This window comes from Garra rufa, chromosome 25 (assembly GCF_049309525.1).
Source record: "Garra rufa chromosome 25, GarRuf1.0, whole genome shotgun sequence".
Classification (NCBI taxonomy): domain Eukaryota; kingdom Metazoa; phylum Chordata; class Actinopteri; order Cypriniformes; family Cyprinidae; genus Garra; species Garra rufa.
Window position 1 is genome coordinate 32044720 of NC_133385.1, and position 17409 is coordinate 32062128.

General features: G+C 31.2%; 1 protein-coding gene across 1 annotated transcript; it reads left to right on the forward strand.

Moving 5' to 3' along the window:
- Positions 1-3856: 3856 nt before the first annotated feature.
- Positions 3857-16619, forward strand: LOC141301443 (synaptotagmin-A-like). Its single transcript, XM_073831669.1, has 8 exons — positions 3857-3953; positions 9265-9391; positions 9623-9792; positions 11497-11592; positions 13192-13359; positions 13516-13683; positions 15518-15635; positions 16471-16619. Exons 2-8 carry the CDS (start codon positions 9292-9294, stop codon positions 16617-16619), a joined length of 969 nt encoding a protein of 322 aa, XP_073687770.1. The 5' UTR covers positions 3857-3953; positions 9265-9291.
- The last annotated feature ends 790 nt before the right edge of the window (positions 16620-17409 follow it).

Genomic DNA, 17409 nt, shown 5'->3' on the forward strand with positions numbered 1-17409 from the left:
TTGCAAATTTTTATCTTTTAATTTTGTAATTTTTTTCTCAGAATTCTAAGATTACATTTTGCACAGGTTTTTGTTCAGCACACGGAATAAAAAATAAAAAGATAATTGCCACTTTTTTTATCTCACAATTCAAATTTTGCCCTTTTTTCACCACAGAATAAAAAGTAAAAGGTAACTACAACTTTTTTATCTCACAATTCTGACTTTTTTTCTCAGAATTCTAAGATTACATTTTGCATTGTTTTTTGTTTCACCACAGAATAAAAAATAAATGGTAATTGCAACTGTTTATGACATTATTTTTTTTTTCCTTTTTGTATTTTTTTTCACCATCGAATACAATTTTTTCACCATGGAATACAATACAAAAAAAAAGTAGTTGCAACTTTTTATCTTGCAATTTTGACGTTTTTTTTCTCAGAATTCTAAGATTACATTTTGCAATTTTTCTTTACCACAGGAAAAAAAGTAATTGCAACTATTTATCTCATAATTCTGACTTTTTTTCTCAGAATTCTAAAATTACATTTTGCACTTTTTTCACCACAGAATAAAAAATAAAACTGTGATTGCGTGTTTTTATCTTACAGAATCATTTTCTCAGAATTGTAAGATTATATTTTACTTTTTTTTCACCACAGAATAAAAAAGTAAAATTGTAATTGCAAATTTTTATCTTTCAATTTTGTAATTTTTTCTCAGAATTCTAAGATTACATTTTAGACGTTTTTTTTTTTTTTCAGCACACAAAAATAAAAAGATAATTGCAACTTTTTAATCTCACAATTCACAGTTTGCAATTTTTTTTCACCATGGAATACAAAAAATGAGTAGTTGCAACTTTTTATCTTGCAATTTTGACATTTGTTTTCTCAGGATTCTAAGATTACATTTTGCAATTTTTTCAACACAGATTAAAAAATACAATTGTGATTGCATGTTTTTATCTTACAGTATAATTTTCTCAGAATTGTAAGAATACAGTTTGCAATTTCTTTTACCACTGAGTAAAAAATAAGAAGGCAATTGCAACTTTTTATCTCAAATACTGACTTTTTTCTTAGAATTCTAAGAGTAAATTTTGCTAATTTTTTACACCACGGAATAAAAAAGTAAAATTGTAATTGCAAATTTGTATCTTTCAATTTTGTATTTTTTTCTCAGAATTCTAATAATACATTTGGCTTCTTTTTTTCACCACAGAATAAAAAATAAAATTGTAATTGCATGTTTTTATCTTACAGAATCATTTTCTCGGAATTTTAAGATTACAGTTTTTTTTTGGCCACAGAGTAAAAAATAAGGCAATTGCAACTTTTTATCTCACAATACTGACTTTTTTCTCCAAATTCTAAGATTACATTTTGCCATTTTTTTCAACATGGAATAAAAAAGTAAAATTGTAATTGCAAATTTTTATCTTTTAATTTTGTAATTTTTTCTCAGAATTCTAAGATTACATTTTGCACAGGTTTTTGTTCAGCACACGGAATAAAAAATAAAAAGATAATTGCCACTTTTTTATCTCACAATTCAAATTTTGCATTTTTTTCACCACAAAATAAAAAGTAAAAGGTACCGACAAGATTACATTTTGCCATTTTTTTTCAACACAAAAAACTAAAATAAAAAGCTAATTGCAACTTTTTATCTCATAATTTAGAATTTTTTCCCCAGAATTCTAAAATTGTTTTAAAAATTGTTAAAAAAACGTTTTTTTTTTTTTTGTTTCACCACAGAATAAAAAATAAATGGTAATTGCAACTTTTTATGACATTATTTTTTTCTCTAATTTGACATTTATATTTTTTCTCTAATTTTCTAATTTTACATTTTGCACAGGTTTTTGTTCAGCACACGGAATAAAAAATAAAAAGATAATTGCCACTTTTTTTATCTCACAATTCAAATTTTGCACTTTTTTCACCACAGAATAAAAAGTAAAAGGTAACTACAACTTTTTTATCTCACAATTCTGACTTTTTTTTCTCAGAATTCTAAGATTACATTTTGCCATTTTTTTTTTCAACACAAAAACTAAAATAAAAAGCTAATTGCAACTTTTTATCTCATAATTTAGAATTTTTTCCCCAGAATTCTAAAATTGTTTTTAAAATTGTTAAAAAAAAGGTTTTTTGTTTCACCACAGAATAAAAAATAAATGGTAATTGCAACTTTTTATGACATTATTTTTTTCTCTAATTTGACATTTATATTTTTTCTCTAATTTTCTAATTTTACATTTTGCACAGGTTTTTGTTCAGCACACGGAATAAAAAATAAAAAGATAATTGCCACTTTTTTTTATCTCACAAGTCAAATTTTGCACTTTTTTTCACCACAGAATAAAAAGTAAAAGGTAACTACAACTTTTTTATCTCACAATTCTGACTTTTTTCTCCAAATTCTAAGATTACATTTTGCCAATTTTTTTTCAACACAAAAAACTAAAATAAAAAGCTAATTGCAACTTTTTATCTCATAATTTAGAATTTTTTCCCCAGAATTCTAAAATTGTTTTAAAAATTGTTAAAAAACGTTTTTTTTGTTTCACCACAGAATAAAAAATAAATGGTAATTGCAACTTTTTATGACATTATTTTTTTCTCTAATTTGACATTTATATTTTTTTCTCTAATTTTCTAATTTTACATTTTGCACAGGTTTTTGTTCAGCACACGGAATAAAAAATAAAAAGATAATTGCCACTTTTTTTATCTCACAATTCAAATTTTGCCCTTTTTTCACCACAGAATAAAAAGTAAAAAGTAACTACAACTTTTTTATCTCACAATTCTGACTTTTTTTTCTCAGAATTCTAAGATTACATTTTGCCATTTTTTTTTCAACACAAAAAACTAAAATAAAAAGCTAATTGCAACGTTTTATCTCATAATTTAGAATTTTTTCCCCAGAATTCTAAAATTGTTTTAAAATTGTTAAAAAAACGTTTTTTTTGTTTCACCACAGAATAAAAAATAAATGGTAATTGCAACTTTTTATGACATTATTTTTTTCTCTAATTTGACATTTATATTTTTTCTCTAATTTTCTAATTTTACATTTTGCACAGGTTTTTGTTCAGCACACGGAATAAAAAATAAAAAGATAATTGCCACAAATTTTGCACTTTTTTTCACCACAGAATAAAAAGTAAAAGGTAACTACAACTTTTTTATCTCACAATTCTGACTTTTTTCTCCAAATTCTAAGATTACATTTTGCCATTTTTTTCAACATGGAATAAAAAAGTAAAATTGTAATTGCACATTTTTATCTTTTAATTTTGTAATTTTTTCTCAGAATTCTAAGATTACATTTTGCACAGGTTTTTGTTCAGCACACGGAATAAAAAATAAAAAGATAATTGCCACTTTTTTATCTCACAATTCAAATTTTGCCCTTTTTTCACCACAGAATAAAAAGTAAAAGGTACCGACAACTTTTTTATCTCACAATTCTGACATTTTTTCAGAATTCTAAGATTCCGATCAACAAACCATATGATCTTCAATTTTTAAAATTGACCCTTATAACTGGTTTTATTTTATATTGTCTCTCTCTCTCTCGTTCCTATGTTCATCGCTGTCATAAAAAGATTTGCAATATCATAAAAAGACTTGGCAGTTGCTCTTCAAGAACAAACAGCCCAATCAATTCAAGCTGAATGTTGAAAACGCTGAACTGCATGAATTGCAATAGAGGTCTGAATTCAGATAAACAACAGACTTTTGTTTTACTGAATGATTAAAGCCTCAATAGTTGTTACGTTTGATCAGTAAATGGCACATTAATGGCTCTTTCCTGAGCTGATGCAGTTTCTGCAGTGGGCAGTGACTTCCTTCCCTTCTCTGTGGCTCTGCATACAGTAAACGGTTTAGGAATGTGTTCTTATATTTATGTTTTAAACTACAACTGAGGTGCCAATATCCCAACTGAACTATTTTATAACAGTAAGTGTCACTATAATGCTTGAAGTTCACTTATTTCATGTTGTAAATGTGTTTCTGTCCTTAGTTTGTAGCTATTCTGTGTCACTTTTAAAGATTTGTTTTGTTTAAGAGTGTATTTTTTTTCCTCTCGAAACTGGGACGTGGACTATTTTAGTACTTTACTGTTGCTTTGCTACCGTGTTCTTTGTGAAAATGTTGAAATATAATGGCAAATGTTTTGATTGTATTCTCAAGGCAGCACTGTTCCATTTTTATTACAATGTTTCACTGAAAAAGAATGTTATCTGTACACTTTAAGCACACCCAGTTTTAATGGACTGCAGGTGGCTGTCAACACTAACTTGTTTGACTTTGGTGGCGACGACTTTTTGCTCTTTTTGTCATGCATTCAAGAGTTTAATGTTCTATACACACTGTAAAAAGTTTTTACCAGTTTCAACTTAAAATCTTAAGTTTAGCAGCTGCCTTAAGATTTTAAGTTAAATCAACTTAAGTCATTTAAACTCACAAGTTATATCAACTCATTTTTATTGTAATAAGTTAAAATGACTTGTAGGTTTAAGCTGATTTAACTTAAAAATGTAAGGCAGCTGCTGCTTAGTTGAATCTGGTGAAAACTTTTTACAGTGCAGTTAAAACCTTATGGCAGACTTGAAATATCTAGAGATACAGTCAAGCCCGAAATTATTCATACCCCTGGCAAATTCTGACTTAAAGTTACTTTTATTCAACCAGCAAGTTTTTTTTTTTTTTTTTTTTTTTTTGGACTGGAAATGACACAGGCTTCTCCCAAAAGATAATAAGACGATGTACAAGAGGCATCATTGTGGAAAAAAATATTTCTCAGCTTTTATTTACATTTGAACAAAAAGTTGCATGTCCAAAATTATCCATACCCTCCTCAATAATCAATAGAAAAGCTTTTATTGGCTATTACAGCAATCAAACGCTTCCTATAATTTTTTATTCATTTATTTATTTTTACTACAGTATAAAAAATAAAAAGGTAATTGCAACTTTTAATCTCATAATTATGACTTTTTCTTAAATTTTAAAAATTGCATGTAGCTTTTTTTTACTATGGAATAAAAAATTAAAAGGTAATTGCAATTTTAATTTCATAATTATGACTTTTTCTTAGAATTTAAAGATTACATTTAGCTTTTTTTTTTTACTACGGAATAAAATACAAAGGTAATTGCAACTTTTTTATCTAATAATTATGACTTTTTTCTCTCAGAATTTTAAGATTACATTTTGGCAATTTCATTTCACCATGGAATAAAAAATAAAAAGGTAACTGCAATTTTTTATCTCACAATTTTGACCTTTTTTTCAGAATTCTAAGATTTCATTTGACATTTTTTTTACCATCATATAAAAAATTTAAAAGGGAATTGCAACTTTTTATCTCAGAATTCTGACCTTTTTTTCAGAATTCTAAGATTTCATTTTGCTTTTTTTCCCCACCACAGAATAAAAAGGTACCTGCAACTTTTTATCTCACAATTCTGACTTTTTTTCTCAGTAAGTATTCTACAATCACATTTTACAAAAAAAAAATAAATAAATAAAAATAAAATTTAAAATGAAAAAATCACCACAAAATAAAAAAATTTAAAAGATAATTTTTATCTCACAATTCTGACTTTTTTTCTCAGAATTCTAAGATTTCATTTTGCATTTTTTTTTTTTTTACCACAGAATAAAAAATAAAATGGTTATTGCAACTTTTTATCTCACAATTTTGACTTTTTTCCTCAGAATTTTAAGATTACAACTTGATATTTTTTTTCATCATGGAAAAAAAAATAGGCGATTGCTACTTTTTTTCTCATAATTTTGATTTTTTTTCCCTCAGAATTCTAAAATTACATTTTGCAGGGTTTTTTTTTCACCTCGGAATAAAAATAAAAATGTAATTGCACATTTTTATCTCACAATTTTTTCTCAGAATTCTAAGATTACAGTTAGCATTTTTTTCCACCACAGAATAAAAAGGTACCTGCTACTTTTTATCTCACAATTCTGACTTTTTTTTTTCAGAATTCTACAATTACTTTTTTTTTTTTTATTAAATTAAAATAAAAAAATCACCACAGAATAAAAAATGAAAAGGTAACTGCAGCTTTTTATCTCACAATACTGACTTTTTTCTCAGAATTACAAGATTACATTTAGCTAATTGTTTACACCACGGAATAAGAAAGTAAAATTGTAATTGCAAATTTTTATCTTTCAATTTTGTATTTTTTTCTCAGAATTCTAATAATACATTTTGCTTCTTCTTTTTTTTTTTACCACAGAATAAAAAATTAAAAGGCAATTGCAACTTTTTATCTCACAATTTTGACTTTTTTTTCCTCAGAATTTTAAGATTACATTTTGTTATTTTTTTCCACCAATTGCAACTTTTTATCTCATAATTTTTTCCTCATATTTTTTTTTTTTTACTTCGGAATAAAAAATAAAAATGTAACTGCACATTTTTATCTCACAATTTTCTCAGAATTCTAAGATTACATTTTGCAATTTTTTTGTTTCACAACGAAATAAAAAATAACATTTTATCTCACAATTCTGACTTTTTTTCTCAGTATTCTACAATTACATTCTCAGAAAATAAATAAATAAATAAAAATCACAACAGAATAAAAAATAAGAAGGCAATTGCAATTTTTTATTGCAAATACTGACTTTTTTCTCAGAATTATAAGATTACATTTTGCAAATTTTTTACACCACGGAATAAGAAAGTAAAATTGTAATTGCAAATTTTTATCTTTCAATTTTGTATTTTTTTCTCAGAATTCTAATAATACATTTTGCTTCTTTTTTTTTTTTTTACCACAGAATAAAAAAATTAAAAGGCAATTGCAACATTTTATCTCACAATTTGGACTTTTTTTTCTCAGAATTTTAAGATTACATTTTGTTATTTTTTTTCCACCATAATTGCAACTTTTTATCTCATAATTTTTTCCTCATATTTTTATTTTTTTTTTACTTCGGAATAAAAAGTAAAAATGTAATTGCACATTTTTATCTCACAATTTTCTCAGAATTCTAAGATTACATTTTGCAATTTTTTTGTTTCACAACAAAATAAAAAATAACATTTCATCTCACAATTCTGACTTTTTCCCCCTCAGAATTCTAAGATTACAATTCGCATTTTTTTCACCACAGAAAAAAAGGTACCTGCAACTTTTTATCTCACAATTCTGACTTTTTTTCTCAGTATTCTACAATTACATTCTCAAAAAAAAAAAAAAAAAATTATACATTAATAAATTAAAAAATCACCACAGAATAAAAGATTAAAAAGATAATTTTGATCTCACAAATTTGACATTTTTTTCAGAATTCTAAAAGTCCATTTTGCTATATTTTTTCTCCATGGAATAAAAAAATGAAAAAGGTAGTTGCAATTTTTTATCTCACAATTCTGACTTTTTTTTCTCAGAATTCTAAGATTTCATTTTGCATTTTTTTTTACCACAGAATAAAAAATAAAATGGTTATTGCAACTTTTTATCTCACAATTTTGACTTTTTTCCTCAGAATTTTAAGATTACAACTTGATATTTTTTTTCATCGTGGAAAAAAGAATAGGCGATTGCTACTTTTTTTCTCATAATTTTGATTTTTTTTTTCCTCAGAATTCTAAAATTACATTTTGCAGGGGGGTTTTTTCACCTCGGAATAAAAATAAAAATGTAATTGCACATTTTTATCTCACAATTTTTTCTCAGAATTCTAAGATTACAGTTAGCATTTTTTTCACCACAAAATAAAAAGGTACCTGCTACTTTTTATCTCACAATTCTGACATTTTTTTTTTCAGAATTCTACAATTACTTAATTTTTTTTATTAAATTAAAATAAAAAAATCACCACAGAATAAAAAGATAAAAAGGTAACTGCAGCTTTTTATCTCACAATACTGACTTTTTTCTCAGAATTCTAAGATTACATTTTGCTAATTTTTTACACCACGGAATAAAAAAGTAAAATTGTAATTGCAAATTTTTATCTTTCAATTTTGTATTTTTTTCTCAGAATTCTAATAATACATTTTGCTTCTTTTTTTTTAACCACAGAATAAAAAAATTAAAAGGCAATTGCAACTTTTTATCTCACAATTTGGACTTTTTTTTCTCAGAATTTTAAGATTACATTTTGTTAGTTTTTTCCACCATAATTGCAACTTTTTATCTCATAATTTTTTCCTCATATTTTTTTTTTTTTTTACTTCGGAATAAAAAGTTAAAATGTAATTGCACATTTTTATCTCACAATTTCCTCAGAATTCTAAGATTACATTTTGCAATTTTTTTGTTTCACAACGAAATAAAAAATAACATTTTATCTCACAATTCTGACTTTTTTTCCCTCAGAATTCTAAGATTACAATTCGCATTTTTTTCACCACAGAAAAAAAAGGTACCTGCAACTTTTTATCTCACAATTCTGACTTTTTTTCTCAGTATTCTACAATTACACTCTCAAAAAAAAAAAAAAAATTAATTAAATTAAAAAATCACCACAGAATAAAAGATTAAAAAGATAATTTTGATCTCACAAATTTGACATTTTTTTCAGAATTCTAAAAGTCCATTTTGCTATATTTTTTCACCATGGAATAAAAAAAATAAAAAGGTAACTGCAACTTTATATCTCATAATTTTGTCATTTTTGTCTCAGATTTCTAAGATTACATTTAGCTTTTTTTTTCACCACAGAATCAAAAATAAAGTTGTAATTGCAGGTTTTTAATCTGAGAATTCTGACTTTTTTTAAATCTGAATTCTAAGATTACATTTTTTGTTTCACCACAGAATAAAAAATAAAAAGTAACTGACTTTTATCTCACAATTTCAACATTTTTTTTAAATCTCACAATACTGATTTTTTTCTCAGAATTGCAAACGTATGTGTTGGATATTCTGAGAAAAAAAAAGTCTAAACTGATAAAAGTCACAATTAACTTTTTTATTCCGTAGCAGAACCGGCCTTCAATAGGAATAGTTCACTCCTGGTCATCATTTGTTCATCCTCAGTTTTCTAGTGGAGCCCAATAGAAGAATGTTTCCAGAATTTATGACTTAAGATTTATGACTTTATATTTACTAAAGGTTTGCAATGAAATATTGGCACAATTTCTATTTTTGGCTGAACTATCCCTTTAATTTAGAGTATATCGTTCCCTTCAGGCTGACTAAAATACTGCAAAACCATTCTAACCAGTAGGGGGCGACACAAAACAAGATTACTAACTCAACCATATGTCTTGTATGTATATTTCCAGTGACCCACTGGTCCCATCCATTTCACCATGACACCAAGACCAGCATTAAAAGCAACTAAAACACCTCACACCAACACCACAACAGCTGCTCCAGGCTTCCTGACCTCTTTACTGGACAGGATTCCTTGTGAGTATAGACTATCATATGAATCCTCATCTCAGCACCTGCTCCACTGGCCCTGATCTAATTCTGCCTCTTGCGCACATTTCTTGCTACTCAGTTTTCACTTGTTGCAAGTTTAGCTTGCCTTAAGTCTCCTGGCCATGGTCTGGCCTCATCCTTCAGATGTGTGTCATGGTGCTATACTGGAGCTGCTGCTTTGCTGCTGATGGAATATTGTTGTTTTTGCCACAACAGTGCCAAGATGGGCCATCTATGCCATATTTGCAGCCATCATCCTGATCCTTCTTATCTGCACGATATGCTGCTGTGTAAAATGCTGCTGCAAAGGGAAAAAGAAGAGAAAGAAGAAGCCAGATCAGAAGATCAGCATGAAAGGGATCGCAGGAACTACAACCGCAGCGCTGGTGAGAAACGAGGCGGAGCTGCTTGTGAATGCTGGTTTCATTACTTTTCTAGTCTTTGAAAGTCAAAGATAGTAACATAAACATTTCTCATTAAATTCTTCCATGCTTTTAACATTACTTTCATTGCTCTATAATCTTGCAATACATCAATTATTAACTCATTTGAGATTTTAAAGGCAATGTCTGCAGTAGTACATGACAATCTGTTTTTCAAAAGTACAATTGTTGTTATAAAGGTTTTCTCAAACACTTCCATCATCTGCTATTGGTCGAAAAACCATCCAAGTCCCGCCCCCGAACTCACACTATTGGCTGCTATTGTTCTTTAATAGAATAGTTTGCACACAAACTAAAATTTGTTGAGCGTTTACTCGCCCTAGATGTAACGAGTTTGTCTTTTCACTTGAACAGATTTGGGGAAGGTTAACATTACCGACTGATCCTCTGCAGTGAATGGGTGCCGTCAGAATGAGAGTTCAAACAGCTGATAAAAACATCACAATAATCCACAAGTAATTCGCACCACTCCAGTCCATCTGTTTATTTACATTTGAACAAAAAGTGGCATGTCCAAAAGTATTCATACCCTCCTCAATAATCAATAGAAAAGCCTTTATTGGCTATTACAGCAATCAAATGCTTCCTATATTATTTTTTTTTATATTTTTTTTTACTACGGTATAAAAAGTAAAAAGGCAATTGCAACTTTTAATCTCATAATTATGACTTTTTCTTAAAATGTAAAAATTACATTTATCTTTTTTTACTATGGAATAAAAAATTAAAAGGTAATTGCAATTTTAATCTCATAATTATGACTTTTTCTTAGAATCTAAAGATTACATTTTGCTTTTTTTTTTTTTTTACTGGGAAATACAAAGGTAATTGCAACTTTTTTATCTCACAATTAACTTTTTTCTTCAGAATTTTAAGATTACATTTGGCAATTTTTTTTTAACCATGGAATAAACGATAAAAAGGTAACTGCAATTTTTTTCAGAATTCTAAGATTTCATTTTGCACTTTTTACCATAATATAAAAAATAAAAAGGTAATTGCAACTTTTTATCTCACAATTCTGACTTTTTTCTCAGAATTCTTAGTTTTCAATTAGCTTTTTTTAACCATAAAATAAAAAGGTAATTGCAACATTTTTTGTTCTGATCTTTTTTTTCCCCATAATTCTAAGATTACATTTAGCATTTTTTTTCGCACCACAGAATAAAATGGCACCTGCAACTTTTTATCTCACAATTCTGACTTATTTCTCAGAATTCTACTATTACATTTTACAAAAAAAAAACTATTAAAACGTAAAAATCACCAAAAAATAAAAAATTAAAAAGATCATTTTTATCTCACAATTCTGACTTTTTTCAGAATTGTAAAAGTGCATTTTGCTATATTTTTTCACCATGGAATAAAAAGGTAATTGCAACAGATGGACTGGAGTGGTGTGGATTACTTGTGGATTATTGTGATGTTTTTATCAGCTCTTTGGACTCTCATTCTGACGGCACCCATTCACTGCAGACGATGTAATGATGTAATGCTACCTTTCTACAAATCCATGAACAAACAAACTCATTTTCATCTTGAGAGGCTTGCAAATTTTCATTTTTGGGTGAACTATTGCTATCCTAAGAATGCAAATGCACGAGCAGTAAAATATTCCTCTGGTTGGGATTCTGGATGTATTGACAGGTCCAGCCTGAGACAGAGGATGTGGAGTATGGCTCAGCTGACCAGCAGAGAGGAAAACTGCAGTACTCGCTGGAGTTCAACGCATCCAGATCAGAGGTAACTATATCATTTTTACTAATTTTACAGCAGTGCCCTCAACTGGCAGGAAGCATAGTTATTCCTAACTTTCATCCAACTGCTTCATACATCTGTTCATTCAAAAATGCAAATACCTTATTTTTAATCTTCTCCTTCACCAAAGTCATCATTATTTGTCTAGATTCAGTTTCTCTGCTCGCTCAAGACCTTCTATCATTTAACTTCATGAGGTGCGTCTTTTTATTTGAAGTCCACATGAACTGGAAATTGCGTCCGACTTTATAATGGAAATTTGGAATGTTGATTTAAGAAACAATACAGTTGAAGTCAAAAGTTTACATACTCCTTGGAGAATCTGCAAAATGCTAATTATTTGAACAAAATAAGAGAAATCTTACCAAATGTTTATTTAAATATTATTTTTTATTTAGTACTGACCTTTGCACATAAAAGACGTTTACATATAGTCCACCAGAGAAAATAATAGTTGAATTTATAAAAAAATGACCCCGTTCAAAAGTTTACATACACTTAATTCTTAATACTGTGTTGTTATCTGAATGATCCACAGCTGTGTGTGTGTTTTTTTGTTTGTTTTGTTTTGTTTGTTTAGGTAGGTGATATTTGTTTATGAGTTTGTCCTGAACAATTAAACTGCCTGCTGTTATTTAGAAAAATCATTCAGGTCCCACAAATTCAGTGTTTTTTTTTTTTAGCATTTTTGTTTAGTTGAACACTTTCCAACAATGACTGTATGATTATAAGATCCATCTTTTCACACTGAGTACAACTGAGGGACTCATATGCAACTATTGCAGAAGGTACAGAATCCCTTTTATGCGGAAAACTTTTTGATTTCAAAGATCAGGGTAAATTTTACTTATTTTTTAATTTTCAATACTTATTTTATTTTTTCTGCAAATGCAAAACATGCAAATATCTTCTGTAGCTTCTAAAGGGTCGTACTAAATGAAAAAGAAAGATATGTAGGCAAAATTAGTCAAATGTGCACATCTACATTCTGTTCAAAAGTTTTCACCCCTGGCTCTTAATGCATTGTTTTTCCTTCTGAAGCATCAGTGAGCGTTTGAACCTTCTGTAATAGTTGAATATGAGTCCCTCAGTTGTTCTCAGTGTGAAAAGATGGATCTCATAATCATACAGTCATTGTTGGAAAGGGTTCAAATATGCAAAAACACAAAAATGCTAAAAAAAAAAAAACTGAATTTGTGGGACCTGAAGGATTTTTCTGAAAAACAGTGGGCAGATCAGGACTTATGAACAACTAACACACACACACACACACACACACACACAAAAAAAAAAAAAAAAAAAACGTGAAATACCTTATTCAGGTCAGTACTAAATACATGCATATTATATGATACAAAGGTGTATGTAAACTTTTGACTTCAACTGTAAATGTCAGGGCTACAGGAACACCAATCCAGGGGAAAGAAGCATACAGAATTTGACTAAAATATACTCTATATACTCTATACTAATAGAGTATAGTGTCAAACATGATTTTATGTGGAATATACTTTTAGATTTAAACAGTCATAAAGTGTTTTTAAGATCACAATCTTATATGTACTGTACCACAATTTTCATCAGCTGACTGTAGGGATAAAAGAAGCTGCCGCTTTGAAAGCGATGGACTCAGGAGGGACATCTGACCCTTATGTGAAAGTCTACATCCTTCCCAACAAGTCCAAAACATTTGAGACAAAAGTCTTCAGGAAAACCCTGAACCCAGTGTTCAATGAAAATTTCAAGTATCAGGTAAACCCTGCCGCTTCAGTTGTCATATAGCCATAGATTCACATGTATACATGTATAACAATGACCTGATGCTTGGTCAAGCTCATTAAAGCTGAGTTGTTAAATTTACAGCCTGTTTACAATGAAACACTGATGTGTTGTTGTCATCGCTTGTAGATTCCTCAGAAGGAGCTGATTGAGTCAATACTGGTGATCCAAGTCTATGACTTCAATAGATTCTCTAAACATGACATTATCGGTGAGATCAGACTGAATCTGTCGACGGTGGACTGGAACCATGTGATCGAGGAGTGGAGAGATCTGAGCGAAGCTTCCAAACATGAGGTTCACTTCAGTCATATATGTGATCAAGTTCAATGTAATTTGTCATATGGTTAGTTTCTATAAATTATATTCTTAAAGGAACACTCCACTTTTTTTGGAAATAGGCTCATTCTCCATCTCCCCCCGAGTTAATAAGTTGAGTTTTACCTTTCTGAAATCCATTCAGTCGTTCTCCTGTTCTGGCGATATCACTTTTAGCATAGCTTACCGTAGATCATTGAATCCTATTAGACCAATAGCATCGCGTTTAAAAATGTCCAACGAGTTTCGATATTTGTCCTATTTAAAACTTGACTCTTCTGCAGTTATATCGTGTACTAAGACCGGTGGAAAATGTAAAGATGTGATTTTCTAGGCCGATAAGATTAGGAACTACACTCCAATTCCGGCGTAATAGTCAAGGAAGACAATTAGTTTAATTGTTGCTGATGTAATATGGCCGAAGTAGGTGCAGTAAAATCATGCAGCGCCTGAAATTAGTTCCCAGCTAGGTAACTTCCAACGAGGAACACTCCCTGTGCATGCAGTTGGTCACGTTGTGCTGCGACGTGCTGCGTGATATCACTACGCCTGCTTCGGCCATGTTACGGTGTTTTATATAGGACAAATATCGAAACTTGTTGGTCATTTTTGAACACGATGCTATTGGTCTCACAGGATTCAATGATCTATGCTAAGCTATGCTAAAAGTGATATCGCCAGAACAGGAGAACGGCTTTGGATTTCAAAATGGTACAAATCAACGAATTAACTCGGGGGGAGTTGGAGAATGAGCCTACAGTATTTCCAAAAAAGTGTTGTGTTCCTTTAAGAAATGCAAAGTGTCATTGCTTACAAATTAAATCAGGTGGATTTCCCAAAAAGTTGTCTTCTCTTTGTATTGCTGTGGTATCCCTGGTGAAAAAAACAGCTAAAACCAGCCTAGACTGGTTGGCTGGTTTTAGCTGGTCATAGCTGGTCAGCAGGCTGGTTTTAGAGGGGTTTTGGTCACTTTTCCAGCCTTGTTTTAGCTGGTCATAGCTGGTCAGCAGACTGGTTTTAGAGGGGTTTTGGTCACTTTTCCAGCCTTGTTTTAGCTGGTCATAGCTGGTCAGCAGGCTGGTTTTAGAGGGGTTTTGGTCACTTTTCCAGCCTTGTTTTAGCTGGTCATAGCTGGTCAGCAGACTGGTTTTAGAGTGTTTTGGTCACTTTTCCAGCCTTGTTTTAGCTGGTCATAGCTGGTCAGCAGGCTGGTTTTAGAGGGGTTTTGGTCACTTTTCCAGTCTTGTTTTAGCTGGTCATAGCTGGTCAGCAGGCTGGTTTTAGAGGGGTTTTGGTCACTTTTCCAGCCTTGTTTTAGCTGGTCATAGCTGGTCAGCAGGCTGGTTTTAGAGGGGTTTTGGTCACTTTTCCAGCCAGGCAGGGAGACCAGCTAAAACCAGATACTTCCAGCTTAAACCAGCTAAGACCAGCCAGGTTTTAGCAGTTTGTTTTTCAGCAGGGATGAATGATGCTCCTACAAAATGGCTTATACGCTGAATATAGAATCTTAATGAATCTTTTTATCACTACATGGCAAAGCAAGTGAATTTTGTTTCCATCACGTCACCAAAGAGCGCCATGTAAAATTACAGTGAGTCCCACTGGAGCAACCTTATGTTGCCTACTCAATAGCACAATGGTGACAAATTGAAATCTGCCATCTTGTGCACTCACGATTTATATTATGACACTGTGCAACTCACGACTGAAAATCAAGATTGCCTCAACAAGACACAACAGACAAAAGAGCATTCTGTAGGCAAAATGTAAATGCTAGTGTGATCACATCTTACATATCGTTTCCATATTGCAGCAAGAGCATCTGGGAGAGATCTGCTTTTCTCTTCGTTATGTCCCAGCTAGTAGTAAGCTCACAGTGATTATACTGGAAGCCAAGAACCTGAAGAAGATGGACCAAGGAGGCTTTTCAGGTGACATACATACTAAAATATCCTACATCCTCAAAAGTCTAGTCAAAAGCCACTACTGACAGAAACAAAACGTCTCAAACACTAAAAATGGCAACATTGGCTCAAAGGAAAAACGTGCCTCAGCCAATGGTTTTACAAATTGTATCCACCTTTTTCATCATGTAAGAGTGGGCACAGCCATTTCTAAATTTATTGGGTCAGGCTTCTGGTCTCATCCGTGGCCAGCTATTTTTAGCAACTTGATATTCCAAATTGGTGTCTTACCATATTATTTTAATGTATTATCTTAATTATGAGCACACTGGTTTGTAGGGCAAACAGTTTTACCGTTTACTGCACATTGTTATTCTTCTCATTATTTCCCTATAATGAACCAGAAGTCTTACACATAAGCTTACTTCCACATTGAAGAAGTTACAATCCACAGCTGAAATGAACACTAGTGGCAGTAAAACACCTGTATTGCTTTTCTGATAAGGTAAACTTGCTCGATAGCCCATCTAGTACAGCACTGTACTTGCGATGAACAGTTTGGGTACGAGTCCTGTGAAAAGTCACAATAAAAGAGTTTACAGACTTACAGAAGCAAGCTATGGTGGCAAAACATTGCCAAATTCAAGTTCATCTATTTCAGTTACTGGACATTTTTTACTTTGAAAGTGTTGCAAAGTGTGCAAGAAGCAATGTAATTTCATTTTGCATAAATGTTGCTATAGTCACTGAGCCTGAGTTGAAAAATGGTCATGTATAAATTTAGCCATTGCACTATTTCAAGCAATAATAGAGATTATGTTTAGCTTACAAATGGATTAATAGTTCTGTTTTTGTTCTGTAGACCCTTACGTGAAAGTTCAATTGATTCTGGATAAGAAAAAGTGGAAGAAGAAGAAAACATCGGTCAAGAAGCAGACACTGAATCCATACTTCAATGAATCGTTCACTTTTGAAGTGTCATTTGAACAGATTCAGGTGAGTGAAGCCTAGAAACTGGTTGTGTAGATTAATTAAAGGGATAGTTCACCCAAAAAAATTGAAATTAGCCCATGATTTACTCACCCTTAAGCCATCCTAGTTGTATAGGACTTTCTTCTTTCAGATGAAAACAATCAGAGTTAAATAAAAAAAATATCCTGGCTCTTCCTGTCAGGGGTGCGTGCAGGATTAGATGAGACGATAGACGATATATACAAAATACAATATATTTAATATAAATCTCCAAATGGAACAAGGCAGGAACAAGGCAGGAACATTCACACACATCTATTTCACAAAAGGACCGACAGGGAACTGAAATCACAGACAGACTTTTAAGGACAGACTAATAATCAAACACAGGTGACACAGATGACTAATAATTACAAGGACAGGTGCAGGGAATCACAATGACGAAGGGCTAAACCAAATGACAGATCAACGGGGGGAAGACAAATGGGCAAAACCAATGACAAGACAGACAGAACTGTGACATTACGCCCCCCTCCGGAAAGGCGCGTCCTCGCGCCGTGGAAAAAAGAAAAAACGAGAGGGGCGGAAAAACCAGGAAACCAGAGTCAATGAAGGAGGGGGCTCCGGCGGAGGACGCAACCCCGGAAGGGGGACAAAAACAAGAGTCCATGTGACAAAAAAGACAGTCCAAGGGGGCGACGACGGTGGGAGGAGCCAGGGAGGAAACAGGAGGGACCTGAAGCAGGAGAGCAGGACCCAGATCGCAGCCAGGATGACGGCCCACGGAGGAGCCGACGGAGGGAGGAGCCATGGTGGAGGAAGGACCGCC

Coding starts and splice junctions, on each gene's coding strand:
- LOC141301443 (XM_073831669.1), top strand. CDS start 9,292: ATGACACCAAGACCAGCATTAAAAGCAACTAAAACACCTCACACCAAC. Junction 9,793..11,496: donor GAACTACAACCGCAGCGCTG/GTGAGAAACGAG, acceptor ATGTATTGACAG/GTCCAGCCTGAGACAGAGGA. Junction 13,360..13,515: donor ATGAAAATTTCAAGTATCAG/GTAAACCCTGCC, acceptor CATCGCTTGTAG/ATTCCTCAGAAGGAGCTGAT.